Source organism: Myotis nattereri (genome assembly GCF_964212035.1).
Source record: "Myotis nattereri genome assembly, chromosome: 3".
Classification (NCBI taxonomy): domain Eukaryota; kingdom Metazoa; phylum Chordata; class Mammalia; order Chiroptera; family Vespertilionidae; genus Myotis; species Myotis nattereri.
In genome coordinates this window covers 45,352,571-45,377,575 of record NC_138077.1, presented here as the reverse complement: position 1 = coordinate 45,377,575, position 25,005 = coordinate 45,352,571, and the positions used below count along the sequence as shown (strand labels likewise).

The 25,005-nt window shown below is 42.2% G+C and overlaps 2 protein-coding genes across 4 annotated transcripts; one reads left to right on the top strand and one right to left on the bottom strand.

Moving 5' to 3' along the window:
• The first annotated feature begins 3,678 nt into the window (after positions 1-3,678).
• On the top strand, positions 3,679-18,125 carry RFC4 (replication factor C subunit 4). Its single transcript, XM_081086852.1, has 11 exons — positions 3,679-3,880; positions 5,314-5,456; positions 7,519-7,597; positions 10,608-10,687; positions 12,905-13,024; positions 14,975-15,118; positions 15,300-15,420; positions 16,317-16,442; positions 17,625-17,705; positions 17,782-17,898; positions 17,980-18,125. The coding sequence occupies exons 2-11, from the start codon at positions 5,326-5,328 to the stop codon at positions 18,073-18,075; spliced, it is 1,095 nt and encodes a 364-aa protein (XP_080942978.1). The 5' UTR covers positions 3,679-3,880; positions 5,314-5,325; the 3' UTR covers positions 18,076-18,125.
• On the bottom strand, positions 18,123-24,576 carry EIF4A2 (eukaryotic translation initiation factor 4A2). 3 transcript variants are annotated; one of them, XR_013995700.1, is made up of 12 exons: positions 24,239-24,317; positions 23,416-23,461; positions 23,197-23,329; positions 22,776-22,915; positions 21,855-22,023; positions 21,658-21,767; positions 21,274-21,417; positions 20,825-20,962; positions 20,492-20,581; positions 20,191-20,270; positions 19,630-19,740; positions 18,123-18,911 (listed from the first exon to the last, which is right to left on the bottom strand). XR_013995700.1 is itself a non-coding variant. In XM_081086850.1 (11 exons), the coding sequence occupies exons 1-11, from the start codon at positions 24,265-24,267 to the stop codon at positions 18,767-18,769; spliced, it is 1,224 nt and encodes a 407-aa protein (XP_080942976.1). In that variant the 5' UTR covers positions 24,268-24,576; the 3' UTR covers positions 18,123-18,766. The 3 variants fall into 3 exon arrangements, 2 of the variants coding, with proteins under 2 accessions (XP_080942976.1, XP_080942977.1); XM_081086850.1 differs by lacking the exon at positions 19,630-19,740 and having other exon boundaries at positions 24,239-24,576; XM_081086851.1 differs by lacking the exons at positions 19,630-19,740; positions 22,776-22,915 and having other exon boundaries at positions 24,239-24,301.
• Between the last annotated feature and the right edge of the window lie 429 nt (positions 24,577-25,005).

Below are 25,005 nucleotides of genomic sequence, written 5' to 3'. Positions count from 1 at the left end.
TCCAGTGTCCCCTTCCTCTTGCCTGCCTGGTCTGATCTGCCCGCATCGGGGTGGGCCGGTGCCAGACCCCACCCGTGCATGAATTCACGCACCAGGCCTCTAGTACTCTTCAGAAAACACATGTTTGGTAAATTACAGATGTTGACTCAAAATCTAAGATCAATTATTTTGCCCTAAATTTCTCTCTTGTCCACTAGATGGTGGAATGGAACCACTCTAGATCCTGCTAGTTCAGAGGCAGCTCTTCCTATACAGATTTTAAATGGTCAAACTATATTTTTGTTTTGGTTCCTTCCAGATTTTTTCTCTCACCTAATGGAAAAGAAAGGTAAATGTCGTATATGCAAATTTTAGGGCAATTTTTAAAAATATATATATTTTTATTGATTTCAGAGAGGGAGGAAGAGGGATAGAAACATCAATGATGAGAATGATTGGCTGCCTCCTGCAAACCCCCTACTTGGGATGGAGCCCACAATCAGGGCATGTGCCCTTGACTGTAATTGAACCCAGGACCCTTCAGTCCACAGACAGACGCTCTACCCACTGAGCCAAACCAGTCAGGACTTTAGGGCAATTTTTAGTATATTAATAGGGTCATTTTGACTGGGTAGCTGTAACTGCCTTAAAGAACCTCTTGTTCACTGCCTGAGGGCCTGAGCCTGGAGCTGTCTCCTCTTCCTTTGGAGAGTACCATGGTGCTTACATGAATGAAAGCATGTGAGCCAGGCACCGTGCCCTGCTCTGTCCCAGCAGCTTCTACCACAGCCTTGTTCTACAGAGAACAATCCTACACTGAGTTTCTTACAATGCTGGAGACCTCTCATCAGTACATTCCTTATCACATTGGACTAGAATCATGGATCTTAAGAATAGACCCCAATAGTGAGCTAATTTTTATGTTACATGGTATATCCCACTTCTCTGAGTCTTTTTATATCTCCCTCCAGTGTTTGCCACCACAGTCCTGTCATTTCCACGTTGCTTAATGGGGATCATTTCTTTTTCCAAGTTTCCAAGGGCCAACCAAATACTATCACCTGGGGTTTTTGCCAAGATATTAAATCCAGTGTCATAGGTCTATTTTTCCCTTTTCCAATTTTGTGTTCTGTCCCCCTTCATCCAGCATAGTCCCATACATGCTCTCCTGCTTTGCCAGTTTACATTGCCCAGTCTGCAGTTCCTTCAACGCATAGTCTTTTTCTACCTTTAGCTGGCCCAGCATTTCTCTGGGGGGGATGGGGGCGGGGGGAGGGGGGGGGCGCTGCACTGTGACTTAATCCTGGCTATCGCTCTGGTTGTTGGGAGTGGAGATTGGGGAATAAAGGGAGATATGTATTGTCTTGGAAGGCAAAAATCTCTACATCATCAAGCTTATACATACATCCCTGAGAGGACCATCAGCCTTTAGCAGAAAAGAATGGGTTACTCCTATAGGTCAACAGAGTTCAGGGAAATATGAAAATGTAAGATTTTCAAATGCATTGACCCAAATGACCCATTTTAAGTCTCAGCATCCTCCCCAACCATACCTCACCAATCAGGGCCGTGACCTTGGTGTAGCAGACGTGGTGGAGTTGAGAATTTACCTTCTCTGGAACTCTGCTAATTTAGTTTTTGGCCCAAAGATTTTTGTTTGCCCTCTGGCTACAAGATATGTGAATCATTTTATACGCTGCCAAAAAGACCCTCTGGCTTCCACCCTTGGTCTGATACCCACAATTAACCACCCTGTTTCACATTATCTTTCTTTAATGTTTCTTTCATTCTGAATTAGAGTTCTCCCCCCTACACACACACACACACACACACACACACACACAGCCATTCAGTTCCAAAATTCTTACAATTGCTATTTCCTAAAAGCCCTGAAATACTGCATCTGTTGGTGCACTCCCTCCTGCACCCCATTGCAGTTTGCCACTGCTGAAAGTTTAACACTTGCCATAGCATTCACGGGGCTACCAGTGCTCCACTGCCACCAGGGTTCTCATTACCAATGAGCTGGCAGGTGACCCAACTTCAAACCTCCATCTTGGAGTCTTTTTCCAGGACCACTCTTGGTACCAACCCTCACTGTTTGAATTCCTTAGGAAACAGATTCTGAGATTTTCATGCAGGGTATTATTGGGTGGGTGGTACTCTAGAAGCCAATCCCTGAGAGAGGTCAGGGAGGCAGGATTGGCCAAAATTTGTACTGTGAGGTCAAGTGCGGTAGAAATCTAGAGTCCGCAGGACCTGTACCCTGGTGGGGTTAAACATTATTATCAATCAGTTAACTTTAATTGAGTGTCTGCACCACCCGATTTCTGGGCAGGGCTCCAGGACCAGAAGATGACCACAATTACATGGCAAAGTCCTCCCTCTCACAAGGAGCAGACACTAATAAAGGTCTAAGCCAGATGCACTCAGAAGGGGTAGGAGCCCTGGCCAGTGGGGTTCAGCTGGTTGGCCCATGCCAACAGGTCGCCTGTTGGAGTCCTGGTCAGGGCACATGCCCCAAGTTGTGAGCTCCTTCTGGTGAGGGTGCAGGAGGCAGCCGATGGATGTTTCTCTCTAAAATCAATAAAAATAGCCCGGCTGGTGCGGCTCAGTGGTTGAGCACTGACCTATGAACCAGGAGGTCACAGTTAGATGCCCGGTTTTCAGCTGGGTCCCCACTGGGGGATGTGCAAGATGCAGCCCCGCAATGGTTCTCTCATTGATGTTTCTCTCTCCCCCTTCGTCTCTGAAATCAATAAAAAAAATACAGCCCTAACCGGCCTTTGGACCAAAGTGTCCTGGGTTCCATTGCAATCAAGGGCATGAACCTTGGTTGCAGGCTCCTCCCCCCGCCCTGGTCAGGGGTGTTGCCGGAGGCAACAAATCCAGGGGAGGATCTTTCTCTTGTCTTTCCCTCTCTCTTCCACTCTCTCTAAAAATCAATGGGAAAATATCCTTGGTTGAGGATTTTAAATAGTAAAATCAGTAAAAACATATCTTTTAAAAATAGGGGGCAGGGGGGTAGGAAAGGCGTTTTCTTCAAACGTTTCTGCCCTTAAAACACAATCGGTATACTCCACGATGACGAAGCCAAAGGGAGGCCAAAGGGGGGAATAGGGAGCCTCGGGGTACCCTCTTGGGGCAAAAGATCCACTCCACCCTCCCTAGTCGCCGCCCTCGGGGAGACGCAGGTTGAAAGCAGGATTCCCCTCGGAAATGCCAGCGAGACGCTGCCTTGGCATTAAGTTCACAGTGACGTTCAGGCCGTGCAGGTTCGAACCCCGAAAACGGAGTGGGCCTCTGGAGACCTTGGGTGGGTCTCGGGAATCCCGCGACCCGCACCCCCTCCCCAACCGCCGGGGTAGGCGAGCAGCGGCGACGCCACCCCCACTCCTCCCCCTCCCCCCACCCCTGGCGCGCAGAGCAGGCGGGTTCCGGCGCCAGGTCTCCTCCGGTCGGTCGCGGCCGGAGGCCCGAGGCCCCAGGCCCCAGTGGGACGAGTGCGCGGGGACAGGGTGTCTTATATTTCCACCTCTTCAGTCACTCGGTGCCAATCCACGCATCCCTAAAATCCTGTGTGTCTCCTCCGGAGGAAACAGCTCCTTTAACCCGGGGCAGGAGCGCGGCGGACCGGAAGTGACGTGCGCACCCGCGAATTCCCGCCCTGCCCTGCGCCCGCCCCTCCGTGGCGGGAACTGAGGCGGCTGTGCGGACGGTGGCAGATCAGTCGCCGTGTCAGGCCGCTCGTTGGGGAACGGAGCTGAGACTGCGACACCGCCTCGCCCCTTCATCGTCCGGGAACCCCGGGAACGAGCCGGCAGCGTCCTCGCTCCGGGGTCGGGCGGCTGGAAGGCCCAGGCGGTGCCCGGGAACGCGCGCGGAGAGCGGGGGATCACAGGTGACCAGCTGGAGAGCCGGCGAAGGCCGCCTTCTCCCCGCTCCACTCCCGCGCCCGCCATGCCCCTGGGCTGCCTTGCACCCACCTAGTGGCGCGCACGGAGCTGGACCGCGCTGCGGCCCGGCTACCTCCTACCCTTTCCGCACATGGAGGCACCGAGCCCTGCTCTGGGATGTATTGCTATAGAGCAGCCTGTGGCGGGGATGAAGGAATTCAACACATTGCAAACCTTAGCTGTTCACAGATATTAGCGTTGTATTTTGTTTGAGGATATACCCGCAGGCCAAGCACAGAGCTACGTGTTTGCACAGTTCTTTGATTTAACTCAGTTATGGAACAGGCCTTAGCTCCTTGTACAGGAGGGGAGCCTGTGTCTCAAATCTGAGTTCAGTCATCAAATATTATGGAGCATCAGTCATGTACCAGTCAGTGCACTAGGCCTTGAGGACACAGCAGTGAAAAATACAGAATGGCCACTAACGCTGGGAATTTTCAGGCAAGCTAAGGATGCCTTTCTGTCCCTAAAAAACGTACTTCTGTTTACTTGAATGTTAATACTGGTTATCTCCAGGGTGAGATTTTTGCATGCATTTTTTTTAAACTCTGGCTTTTCTGCAATGTTTTGATTTCTTCAAATGAGCAAAAACAGCTATTTCCATTTTAACAACAGACTCCGGGATAGTAGGACTCTCCCCAGAAAAAAAAAAAGCCGCTAAGTCTTAGCTGGTTTGGCTCAGTGGATAGAGCGTCGGCCTGAAGGATCCCGGGTTCGATTCCAGTCAAGGGCACATGCCCTGGTTGCAGGCTCGATCCCCAGTGGGGGCGGAGGGGGGAAGGGGGGGGCATGCAGGAGGCAGCCATCAGTGATTCTTTTCATCATTGATGTATCTCGCTCCCTCTTCCTCTCTGAAATCAATGTTAAAAAAAAAAGCCTCTGAAGCCAGTAATTGGCGCTGCCGGTAAAACAGACCCTTGAGTGGAGCTCTAGCTTCTGCCCCCCCACCCCCCAAAGTGGAGGTTCTCTTTGTGGTCCCAGCACTCCTAACTGCTGAGCCCATTCCAGAGTCGGAACTGGAACTAGGCCCATGACCAAAGGGAAGAGGCTGTAGAGGCCCCTGTAGAGTTGGGCCATTAATGACATCATCTTTACCAAAAAGTTTGGAACTCAAATTTTTCTGACATAAGATTTATCTTTACTCTGTCACCTCCTCACTGTAAATATATTCTGATTTCCCTAAGCACTGTGACCTCTTTTGTGTCCCTGCAGCCTTCAGCACAATGCAGTCAGAGGGTGCTAGGTCATGGGGTTGGTGTTCTTTATTAAATAAGTAATTATTGAATATCTTTGCACAAGGTTAAAGTGCACTTTCAAGCGGTACTTCTTCATAATGGTTTCCAAAGAGCTTTTCTTTTTCTGTCTTGCACCTGGTCAGGGTGAAGTAACCATGCAGGCATTTTTAAAAGGCACATCCATCAGTACTAAACCACCGTTGACCAAGGATCGAGGAGTAGCTGCCACTGCTGGAAGCAGTGGAGAGAACAAGAAAGCCAAACCTGTTCCATGGGTGGAAAAATAGTAAGAACTCTTGTGTTTTTGTTGAAATTGTTAATAATTACATTTCTAATTCCTTTTTTTTTTCTTGATGGGGGATGATTTGCTTGGTTTAGATGTTGTCCTTGAAAATCACCCAAGGGCCCTAATTGGTTCGGTTCAGTGGATAGAGCGTCGGCCTGCGGACTGAAGAGTCCCAGGTTTGATTTCGGTCAAGGGCATGTACCTTGGTTGTGGGCACATCCCCAGTAGGGGGTGTGTAGGAGGCAGCTGATCGATGTTTCTCTCTCATTGATGTTTCTAACTTCTCTATCCCTCTCCCTTCCTCTCTGTAAAAAATCAATAAAATATTTTAAAAAAAAAAGAAAAGAAAAAAAAGAAAATCACCCAAGGATGTAAGTCATAGAACCTTGGTACTGGGAGGTACCTTAGAATGATCTAATTTAATTCCCTTATTTATGAACTAACATCTTCTGTATAACTCAGGTCTATGGTTTTAGGGGCCGGGATACAAACAGCATTGAAGAAAACATAATTTTTTTTATAAGCCGGCTTTTGATCAGGAGTTCTACTTAAGTTCAAGTAATCTATTCCCCTTTCATTACTGATAGGTGGAAATTGTTGAGTTTTTTATACGTTTTTGGCAAAAACAACACTTGAAGTCACACTTAAATTTCAATCAGCTAAGAAGTAGTATGGCAAATAGTAGTTGTAACTCCAGGTGTAGCCTCAATTACCAAGGGTTTGCAGATTGCTTATAGACCCTAGAGGCCCTCATGTTTTGTTTGGCGCTGACAATTCTTTTAAAAACGGCAAGTTTCACATAAAAATCTAGATATTTTTAAATTAAAAAAATATATTATGCAAGGGGAGAAAAAAATCTAGATTTTCAGCTCCTCGGGAGATTAGGCAGTCTCTAGATGCACATTCTCACCTGACAACAGTCAGATGGACTTGGATACTGCTTCTCATTTTGGAAAGGTCATGTGTTCTTCAATTCACCATAGTCCCTACTTTCTCTTGCCTTATACTCTGCTTTCTTCACTCTTGTTGTCTACCTGGCCTCTGCAAGCATTTGAATAAAAAACTGGTTTATAACATACACTGGTTTTTCTAGAAAACATTATCTAACATGAAATTCCTGCCTGGCACTGATCCAAATACTTAGAAAAATATGACTCAGAAAGTTTCAGATTAGTAAACTAAGCACAAAGCCTAATCTTAGGGTTGGAAGTATATCTGTTCAAGCTTCTCTTAAAATCATTAGTTAATGATTTAAGAAGAAAATTATATGTTATACTTCATATTGATTAAACTTATTTTGTTAGCTCTAAGTGAAGTGAATAGATATGCATTTTTTGTGCAGTTAAGTAATGGAAAAAACTGGTATTAACCAATTAAAAATATAATAACTATATTTATGTAACTGTATTAACCAAAATAGTTGTCTACCATGAGGTTACTAAATAGTTCTCTTTTTTCACCTGAAGTGCATGATCTTGTCAAAATATAATACTTTTGGCCCTGGCTCAGTTGACTGGAGCATTATCCCGAGCACCAAAAGGTTATAGGTTTGATTCCCATTCAGGGCACATATCTAGGTTGTGGGTTCAGTCTCTGGTTGGAGTGCATATAGGAGGCAACCAATGTTTCTCTCTCACATTGATGTTTCCCTCTCATTCTTTCCTCTTCTCCCCGCTCTCTCTCCCACCATTCCTATCTTTAGAAAAATCAATAAAAAAAACATATCCCTGGGTGAGGATAAATATATATATATATCATATTACTTTCTAGGCAAGTGTTCACTTTAAATTTTTAAGCACTTGGCATTTGTAGTGTAGTAAAATCCTTTTAATTTTGGTAAGCATAACATGCAAATTATGTGTCTGAAAAGTGAAAAATTACTTCACTCCTTTAGTATGTATTTGTTTAAGGTACAAATGGCGTTTCCACCTACTTCCAATTATGAAAGTTTCTCATTACCAATATGAGAATTATCATCAGTATTGTAGCAAAAAGAACACTTGGAAACTTCTCTGTGGCTACTATAATATACAAAATAACCTTTGTTGTTGTTTTTTTACAGTCGTCCAAAATGTGTGGATGAAGTTGCTTTCCAGGAAGAAGTGGTTGCAGTACTGAAAAAGTCTTTAGAAGGAGCTGATGTGAGTAGCAGATGATGTTTAATGTCATTGGGAGATTCCCCTCTTCCTTTATAACCCCCACCCCCTTTAAATACTATGATAGGTATACAGCGGGGCCTTGATGACTATTTGTACAATGGATGATTAGTTCAACAAGTATTTGTTGAGCATCTCCAATTCTATCCTATGGCATTGTTATATAGTACTCAAGTATACACCATTGAGCAAGACAGACTGGATCTCTTTGCTCATGAACTTTTATTTTGGTGGGGAACAATAGAGTAAACATAGAAGCCAAATAAGTAAGAGAATTCTAGATAACGATATGTGCTGTAAAGAAGAGTCAAGAGTTTCTTTGAAAGTGTAATTTCTCTAGTAGTTACAAAATTGTCACAGGGCAATTTTGTACAGCATAGGGAATATAGTCAATAATTTTGTATGGTGCCAGATGCGTACTAAACCTATGGAGGAGGGATCACTTCTTAAATTATATAAATGTCTAACCGTGATGCTGTACCTCTGAAACTAATATGAAATAATATTGAACATTAACTATAACTGAAAAGGAAAAAGCATAATTTTTCACCTAATTTTAGGATTTGGTTTGAACTACCATACAAAAAAATTGAGCATTTAAGTCTGCTTATAGCATTGTGTCTCCTACTTTGATGAGTAGGATAAAATGCCCTTGGGTGACTTGTATTTTAGATCAGCAGTCGCCAAACGGTGTCCGCGGACCACTGGTGGTCCGTGAGGTCCAAAAGGTTGGTTACCGCTGCTTTAGATTATTCAGAGACAAACTAAACCCATATAAAGAATTAGCAGTTTAGGGACATACGTAATACTTTCAGCAATAAAGATTTAATTTTTAAAAATTAGTTTAAAATTGCATATGATAAAGTGCTTTAAGAACTCAGTGAAGGAAGAGAAAAAGTTACAGATGAAAGTAGTATTTGGTTTTTGCTTTATTCCCTAGATTGGCTTCCTTCCTCTTACCCTGGCTGCTTTGAAATAGAGAGTCTTTTGGTTTTTGCTGCCATTGTTCTCTTCCTGGAATTACAGTACAACAGTACATATTTTGAAAGAAGTTATATTTATAAAACTATTCAAAATATTTTTCTTGCCATAGCCAGTGTTGTTCAGAGGTTAGAACAGCAGCCAACACACCGAATTCTTGGTCAAGGGCAAGTACTTGGGTTACAGGTTTGATTCCGGCCCCTGTCGGGGGCAGCGTGTGGGAGGCAAGTGATTAATATGTCCCTCTCACATCAATGTTTCTCTCTCTGTCTCCCCTCACCCCCCTCCCACCCTCGTCCCTTCCACTCTCTCTAAAAATCAGTGGAAAAAATATGCTTGGGTGAGGTAGGAGAAGTGGTGAGCAGATCATGGATGTCCTTAAAGATTATGGTAAACCAGTCGATTTGTTTGTCTGCTTCTGTTTTCCTACATGCAAATATGAAGCCAGTGAATAGTTTTAAGTAACAAGCAGAGCAACATTAATTTGGGTAAAGAATGAATGGATGGGAAAGGGTGGAGGTTGGGGGTTAGGCAAGAGTAGAAGCAAATAAACGACTGCCTAGTTTCCTGTGTGCAATTATTTCCCTACATGAAAGGACATACTGAAGAATGTACAGTTTTGTAAGAGAGCTCATTAGAAATATTTACATTTATTAATCTGTACCACAGATCAATTGCCTGCTTTATAAGGAGCCAAGCTAGCTATATTTAAGGTATAAAAGAAGATAACCAGTTAATTAACCTTATCCTTCTTTCTCTAGTGAATTCTCCCTGATATATGCAGGCATCCTACAGAGTACATGATCATGATGTGGGGTACTGCCTGGCATTAGTAGATGCTTAGTTCTTGTAATGTTTCTGTTTTTGCAATCTCAACTCATTCAAAGCCTTAATATGTTTTTTCACCCCTTTTTCCTCAGTATTGGCCAAATCCAGTTACTCCTTCGTTCTATTTCCACTTGGAAATAACTGACATCTTTATCAAGTATAAAATCTTGCCCAATGCTGAGCGAAAGGGTGGGATAGGGACCTGGCAAAAGCCTGGGGTTCTGAAATAAAAGGTTTCTAATTTCAGCTTTGAAAATTCCACCTAAGTAAATCAGGAATAGAACAATCATAAATATGATTCAATTTAAGGTATTAGAAAAACATATTGGGGAAGAAGTTATTTATCTTCTATATATATAAAAGGCTAATATGCTAACTGTGCCTCCTACCTTCCAACTGGTCGCCATGATGCGCACTGACCACCGGGGGGCAGTTCTCAGGTGACACACCCCAAAACCAGAGAGGAGGGAGCCCAATTCCTCCAGGGCCAAGTGATTCCCCTTAGGCCATGGGTTATGTTGTTGCTGGGACACTGTTGGCCCTAAATCTGGTTTACCGCACACTTGCCACTTGCATTTGCGTTCCACACACTGTACAACAGCAATTTTACAGGGTGTCCTCTCGCACTCTGGGGCCCCTTGGGATGTCAGAGAGTTGGTTTCGACTTGATCCCCGCACTCCAGGCTGAGGGACTCCATCTGCCAGAGGGACTTCGCTCACTCCACAAACACCGGGGAGGGACTTTGGGAGGTTGGCTCTAGAGTGTGATGGGGCATCTCACCCAGTCACGCCCTGCCAGCCACCTTCTAATTAATTTCCTTTCAACGTGCACGAATCCTTGCACTGGGTCACTAGTAGTATTATATGGAAAAGCAGGATTTAGGACTGAATACTATGATAACCAGTTATATTAAGAAACCTATTTATTAAGATACTAGAGACCCAATGCACAAAATTCATGCAAGGGGCTCGGCCCATGCAGCCCCGGCTGGCCCTCGCAGCCCTGCCTTCGTCTGGAATGTTGTCCGGATGGTCATTTGGCTGTCCAGTCTAATTAGCATATTAGCTCTTTATTATATAGGATACGTACCCTCTCTATTGGGGAAATTATTGCAGTGTTCCAGACATTTTCAGTCTTCCTTTATTTGTGCCAGAGTACAATTTTAAAAAAATTTAATTTCTACAGCTCCCCAATCTCCTGTTTTATGGGCCACCTGGAACTGGAAAAACATCCACTATTTTGGCAGCAGCAAGGGAACTCTTTGGGTAAGTTGAAATATCTTTTAGACTTGACACTGAAAATATCTGGTACTGCTTTTCTTTCTCTAAAAATTTGCATTTGGTTTTTCTGTGAGATTGTTGGGTTTGTTTTCATTTCTGAATGTTTTATTAATCCAGTGGGCCAATTTCCAGTTCCTCTCCTCCAGTAAATTTGCTTGCCTACATCTTTTGTGACCTTCATTCTGAACCTTATTCAGTGTTTGAATATATTACACACAGGGAGCCCCATGATATATATGTATATATATGTATATATGTGTATATATATGTATATATATTTGTATATATATGTATATATATTTGTATATATATTTGTGTATATATATATATTTTAATCCTTATCTGAGAATATGATTTCATTGATTTTTAGAGAGAGGAGGGGGGAGAGAGAGAGAGAGAGAGAGAGAGAGAGAGAGAGAGAGAGAAAGAGATGAGAGAAACATAGATCACTTGCCTCCCGTATGCTCTCTGACGAGATATCAAACTTGCAACCTAGGTATTGAACCCACAGCCTTTTGGTGAATGGAATGGTGCTCTAACCAACTGAGATACCCAGCCAGGGCATGATTTTATATATATACATATATATACATATATATAAATATATTTTTAATATATTTATATATATATATTTTTATTTCTGAGAGGAAGGGAGAGGGAGAGAAACATCAATGATGAGAGAGAATCATCGATCGGCTGTCTCCTGCACGCCCCTCACTGGGGATCGAGCCCGCAACCTGGGCATATGCCCCTGATTAGAATCGAACCCACAACCCTTCAGTTCGCAGTCCAATGCTCCATCCACTGAGCCAAACTGGCAAGGGCTTATCACTATTTATTATGATTTTGGGCCCAGAAAACCCAGCCTGTCTCCAGTCACATCGATCATTTCATCACACTCTTAATTATTGCGTTAACATGTTTCGTATGATCAAATCTGTTGTGTCTGATGCTACTGACCGCACCACCTCTTGAGTTCCTTCTTGCACTGGCTTTCCTGGGCCCTGTCTCTGGAGTGGCTGGACCAGATTCTTACCCTCAGGCATCCTGAGTGTAAGCAGAGTGTATGGTCACCAATACAGTTTGATTCTAGGTATAGAAAATCTCTGTGAGCCACCTTCCTAGAGTCCTCTTCTTAGATTCTGTCTTGGCTTAGCCAACCATTGTTTAGGAGCCCTCTACCTAGAAAAGATATTAGCTTGGGTCTGATACCCATGCAACATGCTCCAATATAGCAAAGATAGCTTTTTGGAAAAATATTTAGGAAAAATAAAACAAATTTAAATCTAGTTTTTTTATTAAAAGTATGTATAAATAAGCACAAAAATTACTAGAAGGAATCTTTCAAAATAGTGCTTTGGGTGTGCCAGTTGTTTTAATTATCTTTTGATTTCTCAGATTTCCCTACAGTGAATTACTTTTAATAATTTTCTTAAAAACTCACGTTAAGCCCTAGCCAGTTTGGCTCATTGGATAGTGTCAGCCTGCAGACAGAAGGGTCCTGGGTTCGATTCCAGTGAAGGGCACATGCCCAAGATGGGGGCTTGGTCCCCAGTAGGGGGTGTGCAGGAGGCAGCCAATCCATGGTTCTCTCTCATCATTAATGTTTCTCTTTCCCCATTCCTCTCTGATATCAATACAAATATAATAAATAAATAAACTCACTTTAAAATAACCATTCATGTTTTAATCTAGTAATTTTACTTATAGCAAGCTACCCTATGGAAATAATTCAAAATGTACTGTATTGCAGCATTATTTAAGATTGCAACATACTTAAAAATAAACGTCTAACAATAGAAGGATGTTAAATAAGTAAATGGTGGTACAGTCATAAGATGAAATGTCATATAGCTATTATAATGGCATTTCGGGAGCTTCACATAGCTATAAAAATAGTATTTTGATTGGTTGCAAGATGGCAAGATGATTATGATACAATACAAAGTGGAAAATTGATTTAAAATTTTATATATTATGTGATATCATTTACCTATATTTTTTTAAAAGCATGGAAGAAAGCCAAAATGTTAACTGTATGTCTCTGCAAAAGAGAAAATACAGAAGCAATTGCGTACCTTCTATCCATATTGTTTAGTAGGTGGATTTTAAACTACTGCAAGATGTGCAAATGTTAAAATGTGGTTAAACCTCAGTTACTTACATGCTCTATGACATTTCATATTTGCTTCATTTTTACAGGCATGAACTTTTTCGATTAAGAGTTCTTGAGTTAAATGCATCTGATGAACGTGGAATACAAGTAGTTAGAGAGAAAGTGAAGAATTTTGCTCAATTAACTGTATCAGGAAGTCGTTCAGAGTAAGTTTCTCTTCTCCATACCATGTCATTGTGTTGTTTAAAATACATATTTCTGCCAAATTTACAACTTTTCTCATGTTGGATCATATTTTTATCTAAATTATTTAAAGCCAGAAATAAACTTTCCATTATAATTAATTTTGTTTAGCTGTCAAGGGTTTTCTACTGATATTTTGTCTAAGGAGTATTTATTAATTCAAATGTGATAGTTGGGTGTGCACACATAACAAAAATCCTAACTTTTGCTATTGTGTTATTTTTAAAAAGTCAACTATCTTAAGCTTCAGTGTATATTTCATAGTAGGGTGACCATATAAGTTCTTGTCCAAACTGGGATGCTTTTAGAATGAAAAAGGAGGTATCTGTAATAATAAAAACGTAATATGCTAATTAGACCGGAGGTCCTTCCAGATGTCCTTTGGTCCTTCTGGATGAAGCCAAGGCTGTGAGGGAAGCCCGGGTCCTGGGTACCTGCCAGCAGCTTGAGGGAAGCCCAGATCCCGGGTGCCTGCTGGCAGCCGGAGACAAGCCTGGGTCCTGGGTGCCAGAGGGAAGCCAGTGCTGGCAGCTGGGAGAAGGAAGGCCTACTCTTGCACAAATTTCGTGCATCGGGCCTCCAGTTATTAATAATTAAATAGGACTGCCGTAAATTAAACAGGGATGTTTAGCCAACTACTTATACTCTTCAGGTGGCAAAGTTTCAAGATTAAATTTTTGGTTCCTGGCATATATTTAAATTTATATCAGAGCACACATTAAGAATTTATAGGAAGTGAATGACTAATTTTTGATATCCACCTTGAATTGACAATGCATATAAATCATATCTGATAAGGCACTTATATCAAGAATATATGAAGAACTCTTACAATGCAATAATAAAAAGACAACCTAATTTTAAAATGGGCAAGGTATGTGAATCAACATTACTTCAAAGAAGATACACAAATGGCTGATAAACACATGAAAACATCATCCACATCATTGTCCATTAGAGAAATGCCATTCAAAACCATGATGAGATGCCACTTTCCACTCACTAAGATGGCTATAATTAAAAATACAGAACATAGTAAGTATTGGCAAGGATGTGGAGAAATTGGAACCCTTATGCATTGCTGGTTGTAAAGTAAAAAGATTCAGCCACTTTGAAAAGTTTGGTTAAGAGTTAAACATAGATTTACCACATGACCCAGTAATTCTACTCCTAGGTATGTACCCACAAGAAATGAAAACATGTCTATTCAAAACATGTACACAGATGTTGATAACAGGATTATTCATAATGGTCAAAACATGGAAACGACCCAAATACCCATCAGCAAATGAATGGACAAATAAAATGCAGTATATCCATTTGCCATATTATTTAGAAGTAATGAATAGCACTGCAATAATACGGATGAACCTTGAAAATATTATGCTAAGTGAAAGAAGTCAATCATAAAAGACAACATGTTAGATTGACATCCTATGATTCCATTTATATGAAACTAGAGGCCTACGTATTCGAGCACGGGTAGGGTCCCTTGGCCTGGCCTGTGGGGATCAGGCTGAAACCGGCTCTCTGACATCCCCTGAGGGCTCCTGAGGCATCCGGGAATCAGTCTCCCTCCTCTCTACTTCCAGGTGCATCATCCAAGAACCACAGCTGCCAAGTCACTGCAGCTTGGCAGCTCCTACGTTGAGCGTCTGCCCCCTGGTGATCATTGTGCATCAAAGCTACCAGTCAGACAGTCACTTAGGCTTTTATATATAGAGGTGTCCAGAATAGGCAATTTTGGAGACAGAAAGTAGAGATCATGATTGCCTGTGGCTGAGAGAGTTGGGAGAGAAGAGGAGTAACTCCTCTTGGGCATGAGGCTTTTCTTTGGGAGGATGAGTATGTTATAAAATTAGATTGTAATGATGATAGGTGAATTATTACTCCTGTGTGTTTCTCTGAATCAGTGGGAAGCCATGTCCTCCTTTTAAGATTGTGATTCTGGATGAAGCAGATTCTATGACCTCAGCTGCTCAGGCAGCGTTAAGACGTACCATGGAGAAAGAATCTAAAACCACCCGATTCTGTCTCATCTGTAACTATGTCAGTCGGTATGTATATTGCCTTAAAGATAGATGCTAGGCAGCCTTATTTTGCTAACCAGGAGAGAAAAAAAAAATCAGTGTTTCAAGGCTATATTAGTATCTCCTTCATCATATCTTGATAAAAATGAGTTCTTTGGGGGAAATCCTTCTTTTAGACACTGACTTATTTTTTTCCTATATTTTACAGAATAATTGAACCTCTGACCTCCAGATGTTCTAAATTCCGCTTCAAACCTCTGTCAGATAAAATTCAACAGCAGCGATTACTAGACATTGCTGATAAAGAACATGTCAAAATAAGCAATGAGGTATTATTAGTTCTTGTATTACTAATTACGTTGATGAATACATATGAAGAGGCCCTGAAAGGAATCATGTGTGTTGCTTCAATTTCTGATGCCAATTCTTCAGGCAAAATTAAGCTAAATGAACAATTGTAATGTCTAGGAATTACAGATTTAGTCTTTCTGTTACTATTAGCAGTTTATTATCTATTAGTATTTTAGAGACCCAAAACTGGGGCAGATTTCATACATATAATGCAAATTCTGCAGCAACAAATCTCTATAATGACAAGATTTTAGTCTCCTAGCTAATAACTCCACTTCAAAAACTTATTTGGGCCCGGCCAGTGTGGCTCCGTGGTTGAGCGTTGACCTATGAACCAGAAGGTCAGGGTTCAATTCCCGGTCGGGGCACATGCCCGGGTTGCAGGCTCCATCCCTAGCAGGGGGCGTGCAGGAGGCAGCCGCTCCATCATACTCTCTCATCATGGATGTTTCTCTCTCCCTCTCCCTTCCTTTCTGAAGTCAATATATATTTAAAAAAAAAACAAAAAAAAAAACTTATTTGGTATGAAATTCTGGTACAGTGATAGAATATATAGGCCTTTTATTCATTATAACAGAATTTAACCATAATTTGAATTTTCTTTATGTAATCAAAAAAGTAGGATGAGAAGTATCAAATATCTGTCTGCAACTTTCAAAGGCAAGAGATCTCTATCCTTCCACTGGACTGAGGCTGTCTCCATGAATTCTGCAACTATAGGACTAATAATAGTCCCTCAAAAATGGAAATAAATTTCATTTCTTCCCAGTAACTCTTGGCTAAAATATAGTGCTTTTCACTTTATTAAGATTAAAAAACTTTAAATGGTCGTCATAGGTAAAAAACACACAAAAACACTTTTTTTTCTTTTCAGGGACTGTCTTGTCTTGTTCAAGTATCAGAAGGAGATTTAAGAAAAGCCATTACATTTCTTCAAAGTGCTACTAGATTAACAGGTGGGAAGGAGGTCACAGATAAAGTGATCACAGACATTGCTGGGGTAAGAGCATTAGTTATTCTGAAATTCTTTTAGGCAGCTTTTAGAGAATTTTCACGTAACAAGTATATATAGAATGCTTTGTTATGTGCTTAGTCCACTCAGGGTGCTGTAACAAAATACCAGACTAAGTGGCTTACAAACTCCAGAAATTCATTTAATAACTCTGGAGTCTGGGAAGTCCAAGGTCAAGGTGCCCAGATTCCATGTGGTGAGGACCCACTTTCTAGTTCTTGGACTCCTAATTCATAGATGGCCTGCATCTTCCTATGGCAGAGGGGAGCTCCCTGGGCCCTTTTATGATACTAATCCCATTCATGAGGGCTTCACCCTCATGACCCCATCACCTCCCAAAGGCCTACCTCCAAATATTTTAGGGATTTTTTTTTCCACATAAATTGGGGAGGGGGTTACATTTAGTCTATAGCATGTGCCAAGTACTGTGCTAGGAACAGTACTAAGTGAATAACCTGGGAGTATCAGAATGCTGCAGGGATCTTTATTGTTGAAATATAGATATCCCATACCTCCAACATCCATCCCCCCTCTGATGTCTTTCCTTATAAATGTAGTCTATTCTGACAAAGTCATATAATAAAGGCACATACATTTTCAACTTTAAGAGAAATCTTTTGTTAAATAGAGGGCCACACCGGTCTTTGAGTACTCCTTTCAGGCTTTATTGCATGTTCATAATTAAACAGTATTAGACCCTTTTTTCTGGGTACTAGCGATTATTTAAACCAATCTCTTTAGAGGCATCTTTCCTTGGAGAAAGGCACTTTCCCTTAAAATTACTTTAACCACTGCTTTGAGGAATGACAGCCACTAGGACATCGGCCACTGTTAAAGCTAGCAAGTCCAAACTTAGTTTTCAAGGATTTTAAAAGTAATATATCATCCTTATTGCATTGTAGTGACTGGATTAATGTATTGGTATAGCCACCTGGAGAGCATATTTAAATTTCAGGTCCAGTACCTTTTTCTGGATAACCTATCAGCTCAGAATTAAGACCCTTTTCTAGTTTCTTGCCTTTTCAACTCTGGATTGACTTACCAGGATAGCAGTTATCAGCTTTGTGTCATTTTACACAGTGAAGCAACCAAACATGGAACAGAAGGGAGTGGGCACAGGCTTGGCAGAGTTATGTCCAAACTACCTTCCCCCCAAAATTATCTTTTTAGGTAATACCAGTTGAGACAGTTGATGGAATATTTGCTGCATGTCAGAGTGGCTCTTTTGACAAGCTAGAAGCTGTGGTAAAGGTAAAAGTTTTAAGTTACTTTGCTAACTTTGGGGAAGAGAAAAATTAAATGTTGACACCATGTAATTTTGTTACAGGACTTAATAGATGAAGGTCATGCAGCAACTCAGCTTGTAAATCAACTTCATGATGTAGTTGTAGAAAATGATGCTCTTTCTGATAAACAAAAGTCCATTATTACAGAAAAACTTGCTGTAAGTAGGCACCTTTGTACATTTCAGCAGAATACGTCTACCTAAAAGGGACAGTTATCTAGCCTTTTCTTTTTCTTGCAGGATGTTGACAAGTGTTTAGCAGACGGTGCTGATGAACATCTGCAATTGATTAGCCTCTGTGCCACTGTGATGCAACAGTTAACCCAGAATTGTTAAAACCATATTCAATTCATACTGTTTTACAATAAAATAACGAAAGCACCTTTAAAGTGAATATACAATTTATTTAACATTCAAACTTCATTAAGACATGTGCAATATGGCAATTTTACTGGGGGTTTAACCCTACCTAGGATATGATTGCTTGCTGGGGCGTAGCAACAGGGTCCAGTTCACACTTAGCACTAATTAAATACTTTATTGAATAAATACAATACCAAACAAAATGCATTCAAATGCTTCCTAAAAAAAAAAAAAATCAATTTTAAAGGCCTTCTATTCAGGCTAATGACAAACACAATAAAGGCAGATAAGCTAGTTTAACATAATTGGCTGATTTTATACAGCACTTATATCTTTTAGTCCACAAGTATATTATTAAATGATAGAGAACATCTAATACAACCATTTCTACATAACTAGGAAATAAATTTCTAAGAAAAAAAGATTTTACAGACCCCATCTTTTGTACCCAACCCCAACAGTCTAACTCTAGAGGATAAAGCCAATGACTCTCCTCACAAGAGCTCACGACTAAAGTCGCTTTGCTATCAAAATCTGTATTTCTGATCCGTTACGAGCATTGAGACAAGATTCAAATATTCCCAAAGAAAGAAGCACAATGCACGTTGTGATCGCCTAGTCAGCAACAGCGAGCACTGCATTCAAAACTATCTCATCCCGGGAATTAAATAAGGTCAGCCACATTCATTGGCATTTCCTCCACTGTAGTATTGTAGAAAGTCTCAATGTCACGAAGAATCCTCTTGTCTTCTTCAGTAACAAAGTTTATAGCCACACCTTTCCTCCCAAATCGACCCCCTCTGCCAATTCTGTGTAAGAAAAGAAAACAGCAATTAGAATGTGACTTCTAACAATGCATGAGTTACTGAACATGATGATCCACTTGTTAACCATCAGCTGCTGTTTACTTATCAAGGTTATAGTTCGTGCTTCTAATTGGAGCACTATCTGCTAATCAATATCTAGAGGGAAAAAAATCTTCCTTTGCAGTTAGTGCCAAAAGGATTCAAAGCTTGTCTGGCTGCAAAATGAGATTTTATCAGATGCCTTGAGCATTGTTATTTTTAAAGCAGATGACAGTATTGTGTTTGGGGTAGTGAAATTAAAAAAAAAAAAAGCCCATACCAAAGTGGGCCAGCCAAGAGCAGAAGTCAGCCTGGGACAGATATAAACACACCGGGATGAAGCAAAAAAGAACAGTTATATAATCCATATCGGCGCACTTCTGGAACTGTAAACTGTAAATACAAATGCTGCACGGTTAACTATTGCCTGAGCTTACAACTTTTTCCAGTGGGAAAACAAGTATTTGGTATGGTAACCCAAACTCATCACTGCTTTTTGCTCAGTTTCACACGTTATATCTCAAATTACTCAAACGTGTTTACCTCCAAAGCAACTTTCTACCTTCCTGATAGAAACCAGACAATATAAAACCACCTAATAGGCTAATATACAAAAATGCCTTGGCTGGAGCAACTTAAAATATAAAATAATCATTGACAAAAGAAAAACAAATATAAATACCGACTCGCTCTTTATTCAAACAGTGTGCTGTTTCGCTTATGATTCCACGTCCTAAATTACGTCAACGCCGTTTCTGAGTGCCATCTCGTCATCAACTGCTGCTATCGACTCCTGTATTTTTTAAAAAGTCTTTTTTTACATCATATAACAAAGTACAATTCAATTTATTTAGGGATAAAGCCACTATAACTAAACCAGGGACCGCTCAAATTGCTACCAGACAACACCAAGAAAATCCCAACTATCGTCACCAAGAAAGCACATGGACACACAAGAGCATCACAAAAAATAAAGCTCAAAAATAATCTAAGACCAACAGATCTAAACTAAAACAATCTAATCCATAGGTATGAAAGTCCACAATTTGGGCAATGTTTGCAATTGTTTTCCCACGGCATGACCAATGTTCCCAAGTACAATTTTTAATTTCATCTTACCAATTTGACACTGTCTACTGAATCAATTCCCTGACTTGAAGTTACCTTTCAGATAAATCAATCAGTAGAAAATACATGAGCTCATTTTACCAATACAGTAACAATCAAGGTAACATCTACTCACCTGTGAATATAGTTTTCACGATTGGTAGGTAGATCATAGTTTATAACCAATGACACTTGTTGCACATCAATCCCACGAGCCTGAAATACAATGGTATGGTATTAAAATTCTAATTGATAAACTAGAGACTTACGTAATGTAGGCCACAAAATAGTAATGGGCTATATGTTTAGTGATATAGTCCACTGTGGAGTGTGGTCTTTATTCTCCCAAAGAGTCCAAGTTGGTAAAGGTTATTAAAAAACCTTCACCCAAAATAAAACTTTTGGTAGATCAAAATGAGCAGTTAAGATTTACTTACCAACAAGTCAGTAGTGATCAGAACACGGCTTGACCCTGATCGGAATTCCCTCATGATAACATCTCTTTCCTTCTGGTCCATGTCACCATGCTGCAAATTAACAAACCTTCATTCAAGAATCACCAGTCTGTCAATATTTATTTTAACAATTATGTATGAGACCAAGCGTCCCTGGCTGCTACAGGAGTCTAGCAGACAGGTATAGTTAAGAAACAACTTTGTTTTGAGCAGGGGGAACGACAATACAGCACTTAACAGCTATATTGTAGTCTGAATCCTGCTTTATAAGAGAACACATTGTAATTACCACTACTAGAGTAGAACACCTCTTACCAGAGCAGAAACTGTGAAGTCCCTGGCATGCATTTTCTCAGTGAGCCAGTCCACTTTGCGCCTTGTATTGAGAAAAATAACGGCCTGTGTAATTGTCAGTGTCTCATATAAGTCACAAAGTGTGTCCAACTTCCATTCCTACAATATTTCAAAGAAAAAGTTAAGTCATTAAAATTTTGTTTACAACTTACAATAATTAAAAATTCGCTGTTAGGCTGATCAGAAGACATGTTGCACCAAATTTTAAGACAAAGGACACTGGACATTAAGAAAGAGGTCCACCCCAGTCTTTTCATCGAGTGCAGTTACTTTTCTTCTTGTGTGTACTCTGCTAGCATTATTACAAAAACCAAGATGTGATCCTAGTTTCTGCAATTTTAGCACAGTGCTTATACAAGAAGGTCAAAAATTGGGCTACATTTTTTATGTTTAGTAATTAGACAAGTTACCTCTCTTTCAACATTAATATAAAATTGTTTGATTCCTTCAAGGGTCAATTCTTCCTTTTTCACCAGAATTCGAATTGGATCTCTCATAAATTTTTTGGTTACCTCCAACACATCAGTTGGCATAGTGGCAGAAAGCAACACAACCTTAAAAAAAAAAACCCGATGTTATCACACAAGTAGTTAGCTGAACTTTTACAATACTCAAAAAACCATGTTTGAGGCCAAGCGTCTCTGCCTAGCTATGGAATTGTGCTAGACAAAGATAGTTATGCATCAATTGCTTTAAGCAGGGGGAACGACAATAAAACACTTCAGTTGTATTGTAACTGTTCCTGCATTAAAAACCTGACCTCCAGCTATTGGAGGGAGTGAAATAAAGCTCACCTGAATACTTGTATTTAATTTTTGGAAAATCTCATAGATTTGATCCTTAAATCCCCGGCTCAACATTTCATCTGCTTCATCCAAAACAAACATTTTGATCCATTTTGGAGCTGTTAAAAAGAAAATCATACTATCATCCCTAAATTTTAAAATTATTATAGTAAAAAAATTTATGCTCAATTGACAGCAATACTTACAAAGATACCTTCTGTTTAGCATATCAAACACTCTCCCTGGTGTACCAACAACAATATGTGGTGCTTCGGCCTGCAGTTTTTGCATTTCATTGCGAACATTGGTTCCACCAATGCAGGCATGACAAGTTGCTCCCATATAGTCTCCAAGTGCCAGAATGACCTTTTGGATCTAAAAGGCAAAAGCCTTAATTACCCAACAGAATTACAGATTGTGACTAAACTTCCAAAGCATAATGGCAAATATGTGGGTCTACACAGAGCTTTTATGCATGCATAGCACTTAACTACTTCCAAGCTCAAAATGAAGACTGATCTAACTGCTTGGAGGTATAATTTCCTTGCAATGTCTTGTGCCTTGTCAAACTTGGGATCCTATTGTCCCAGGTACCTGCTAGATGAAGAACTAAAAACATGTCCTTTATTCTTCATTGTGTAGGGAGCCATAAATAGTGGGCCACGCTCTGCAATTACAGCTACAACAAATCATTGCTACATTAATTTTCCCCAAAGGGCAGTGACATTGACCTCAATAAAACCTAGTTTTATTAGCAATGTGTACTTCAAAGCCTGTATTAGCAGTGAGTCTTGAAAACATATCATGCAAAAAGATGCACCACGATCTAGTAACATGTCACTGCAGTTTTCATGTTGCACAACTGCATTTAAACTTAAAATTGAGACCAGATCTAGTCCACCCTGAACAGAAAACTTTAGTTTCTCCATCTGTTATATAAACCTGCAAACCATACTTGCACACCCAGTTCCTACTTAACTTTTAACAAAAACTCCCTGCATGCATGGACAGTTAAAAGGAGGTTTCTGATAAGACCAATTTATACTGTTTTGAATGCTTCAGTTGTGAAACCTGAAACCTATGCAACACGCAAGCAGTTTGTTTTTTTTTAACTACACTATCAATACCTGTTGTGCCAGTTCTCTGGTGGGGGCCAATACTAGCGCTTGGGTCTCCTTGAACTCAATCTCCAACTGTTGCAGGATGGAAATAGCAAATGTGGCTGTCTTGCCAGTACCTGACTGAGCTTGAGCAATCACATCATACCCTAAAAAAAGTAGGATACATATTTACCGATCCCACATCAAACCGTCACTTCTAGTTTACACTATGTATTCCATTTGGAACATGAAATATGCCCAAATAATCAAGTGATCAGCAATGAGTATTCTCTTCATTTCAGGTCAGTCCCGAAAGATGATTGCCATCATTTCACTTTAAGGAATACAAGTAGGTAGGTACTAGTCCCCCAGACTATTTGCCCTTTTATAATGCAGGTCTATGTAAAACAATGCTTAGCTGTGATCAAGTGCCAACGAATTCTTTTACCTTTAATACAAGGAATAATAGCTCTCTGCTGAATAGCTGAAGGCTTCTCAAAACCGTAAGCATAGATGCCTCGGAGAAGAGACTCCTTTAAATTCATATCGTCAAAGTTATCAACAATCTCATTCCAGTTGCTCTATAAAAAACAAACATTTAAAACGGAATAAATAGGATGACCAACCTCACCTGTCCACAGCTTCAAAATCCACACCCATTTCTTACCTCGATGACACCATCGGGTTCCATTCCCTCTGGGCCGCCATGTTCTCTGCGGACAGAAAGACCGCAGTTAGGAACACCTTTCCAAGCTCCCCATCCGCACCTCAGGGAGGGGGCAGCCCTTCAGCCCCTCTCCCGTCCGGTGACCCTCCCCTCCCCTCCGCGTGGTCACTTCCTACTGAGACAGCAAAGGAAGCTGGCGGGGAAGGACACGCCATTTATCCCCCGAGCGCCCGCCGGCAAGGCCGAGAGCGGGGACGGCCGGAAAAGCTCCGGGCGGCCGGCCCTTCCCCCAGCCCCGCGCCCCGGTCTCGCCGGCAGGCCGTCTCGCGAGAGCGCCACACGCCGAGCTCCGCCCCTTACAATGCGCAAGCCGGTGATCGACGTGGGCAAAGGCCTGGCCGGGGCTAAGCCAACGGTTCGCCGAGCCCCGTGGCCGGCCCGGTCCCGGCACCTCCTGGTCGTGGCCGGTGGGTGCCGCGGCCTCCCTCCCCCACCTCCCTCCGCCCGCGCCCGTACATAAAGCTTCAGGCCGGTTACCCCGCACGGGAGCGGCCTGCGCCACGGCCTTCCCCAAACGTCAGCTCCGTGCGGCACGGGCGGCGCCAGAAATCCAAAGGGTCTTCGGGAAAAGCCGCCACCCCACTCCATCTCCGTACCCTTGTCTCCCTGCAGTCCGTGGCCCTGCCCATCATGGAAGCTTCTCGAAGGACACAGGGGCGCCGTTCCCCGGGCTAACACCTATGAACCCGAGTTCCCCGCCTCCACGCCAGCCGCTACACCCCCCATGGCGCCGCATGACCTTCACCGGCGGGCACTGCCGTACCTGTTATAGTCCGCGGAGCCACCAGACATGTTCCGAAGAGCCGCTCAGCGCCCGACTGAAAAGACAGCGGGGCCGCGCCACCCGTTTTTTATAGGCTCGCGACCGGAACCCGTTTTCTGCGGAGGAATTTTCCCGTCGCTCTTCGGTGATCCACAAAATTGTGACCCTGGGAGCCTTACCTCCGAAAATATCCGAGGCGGGTCTGTGGGAAAACCCAGGTTGGGTGTTTCAAGATACTGCAGGGTCGCTGGAAATCGCCGGACGCCGAGGGAAGGTCGGGACTCTTTGCTCGGAGGCGGAAGAATATTGCAGCAAGCGGTGCTCGACCCGCGTTCCCCTCCCACCCTGCACCTACGGGGTTTCCGCGTCCCTGAAGCGGAGGCGCCGGGCCGGACCGAGAGGCGGAAGCCGGAGGCGCGCCGGGTGCAGGTGGCCCGACCTCCCGGGGGTTCGTGCGCCGCGCCCGTCCTTGTCCGCGGCGCCCGGTGCCAGAGAGACCGGCACCCCCACCCCGCGCCGCCCGGTTAAATAGCGGTGGGAACAGGGCATTTAATTTGACCCTGAAGGGCTGCCTGGCCTTTAGCCCGAGCACGTGATACCCATTCAGATTGGAAACGTGTAAAAATCCTGCTGGGAAAGGCGGCCCCGGCGCGTCCCGGAAAGCCCGGGTCCCCGCAATGAGCAGGGCGAGCGGGAGCGTGTGGCGGCGGCATCTGCAAACGTCTCGGGAGCAGCCAACTCTATTCCTCGCCTGTTTCCGGTCTTCT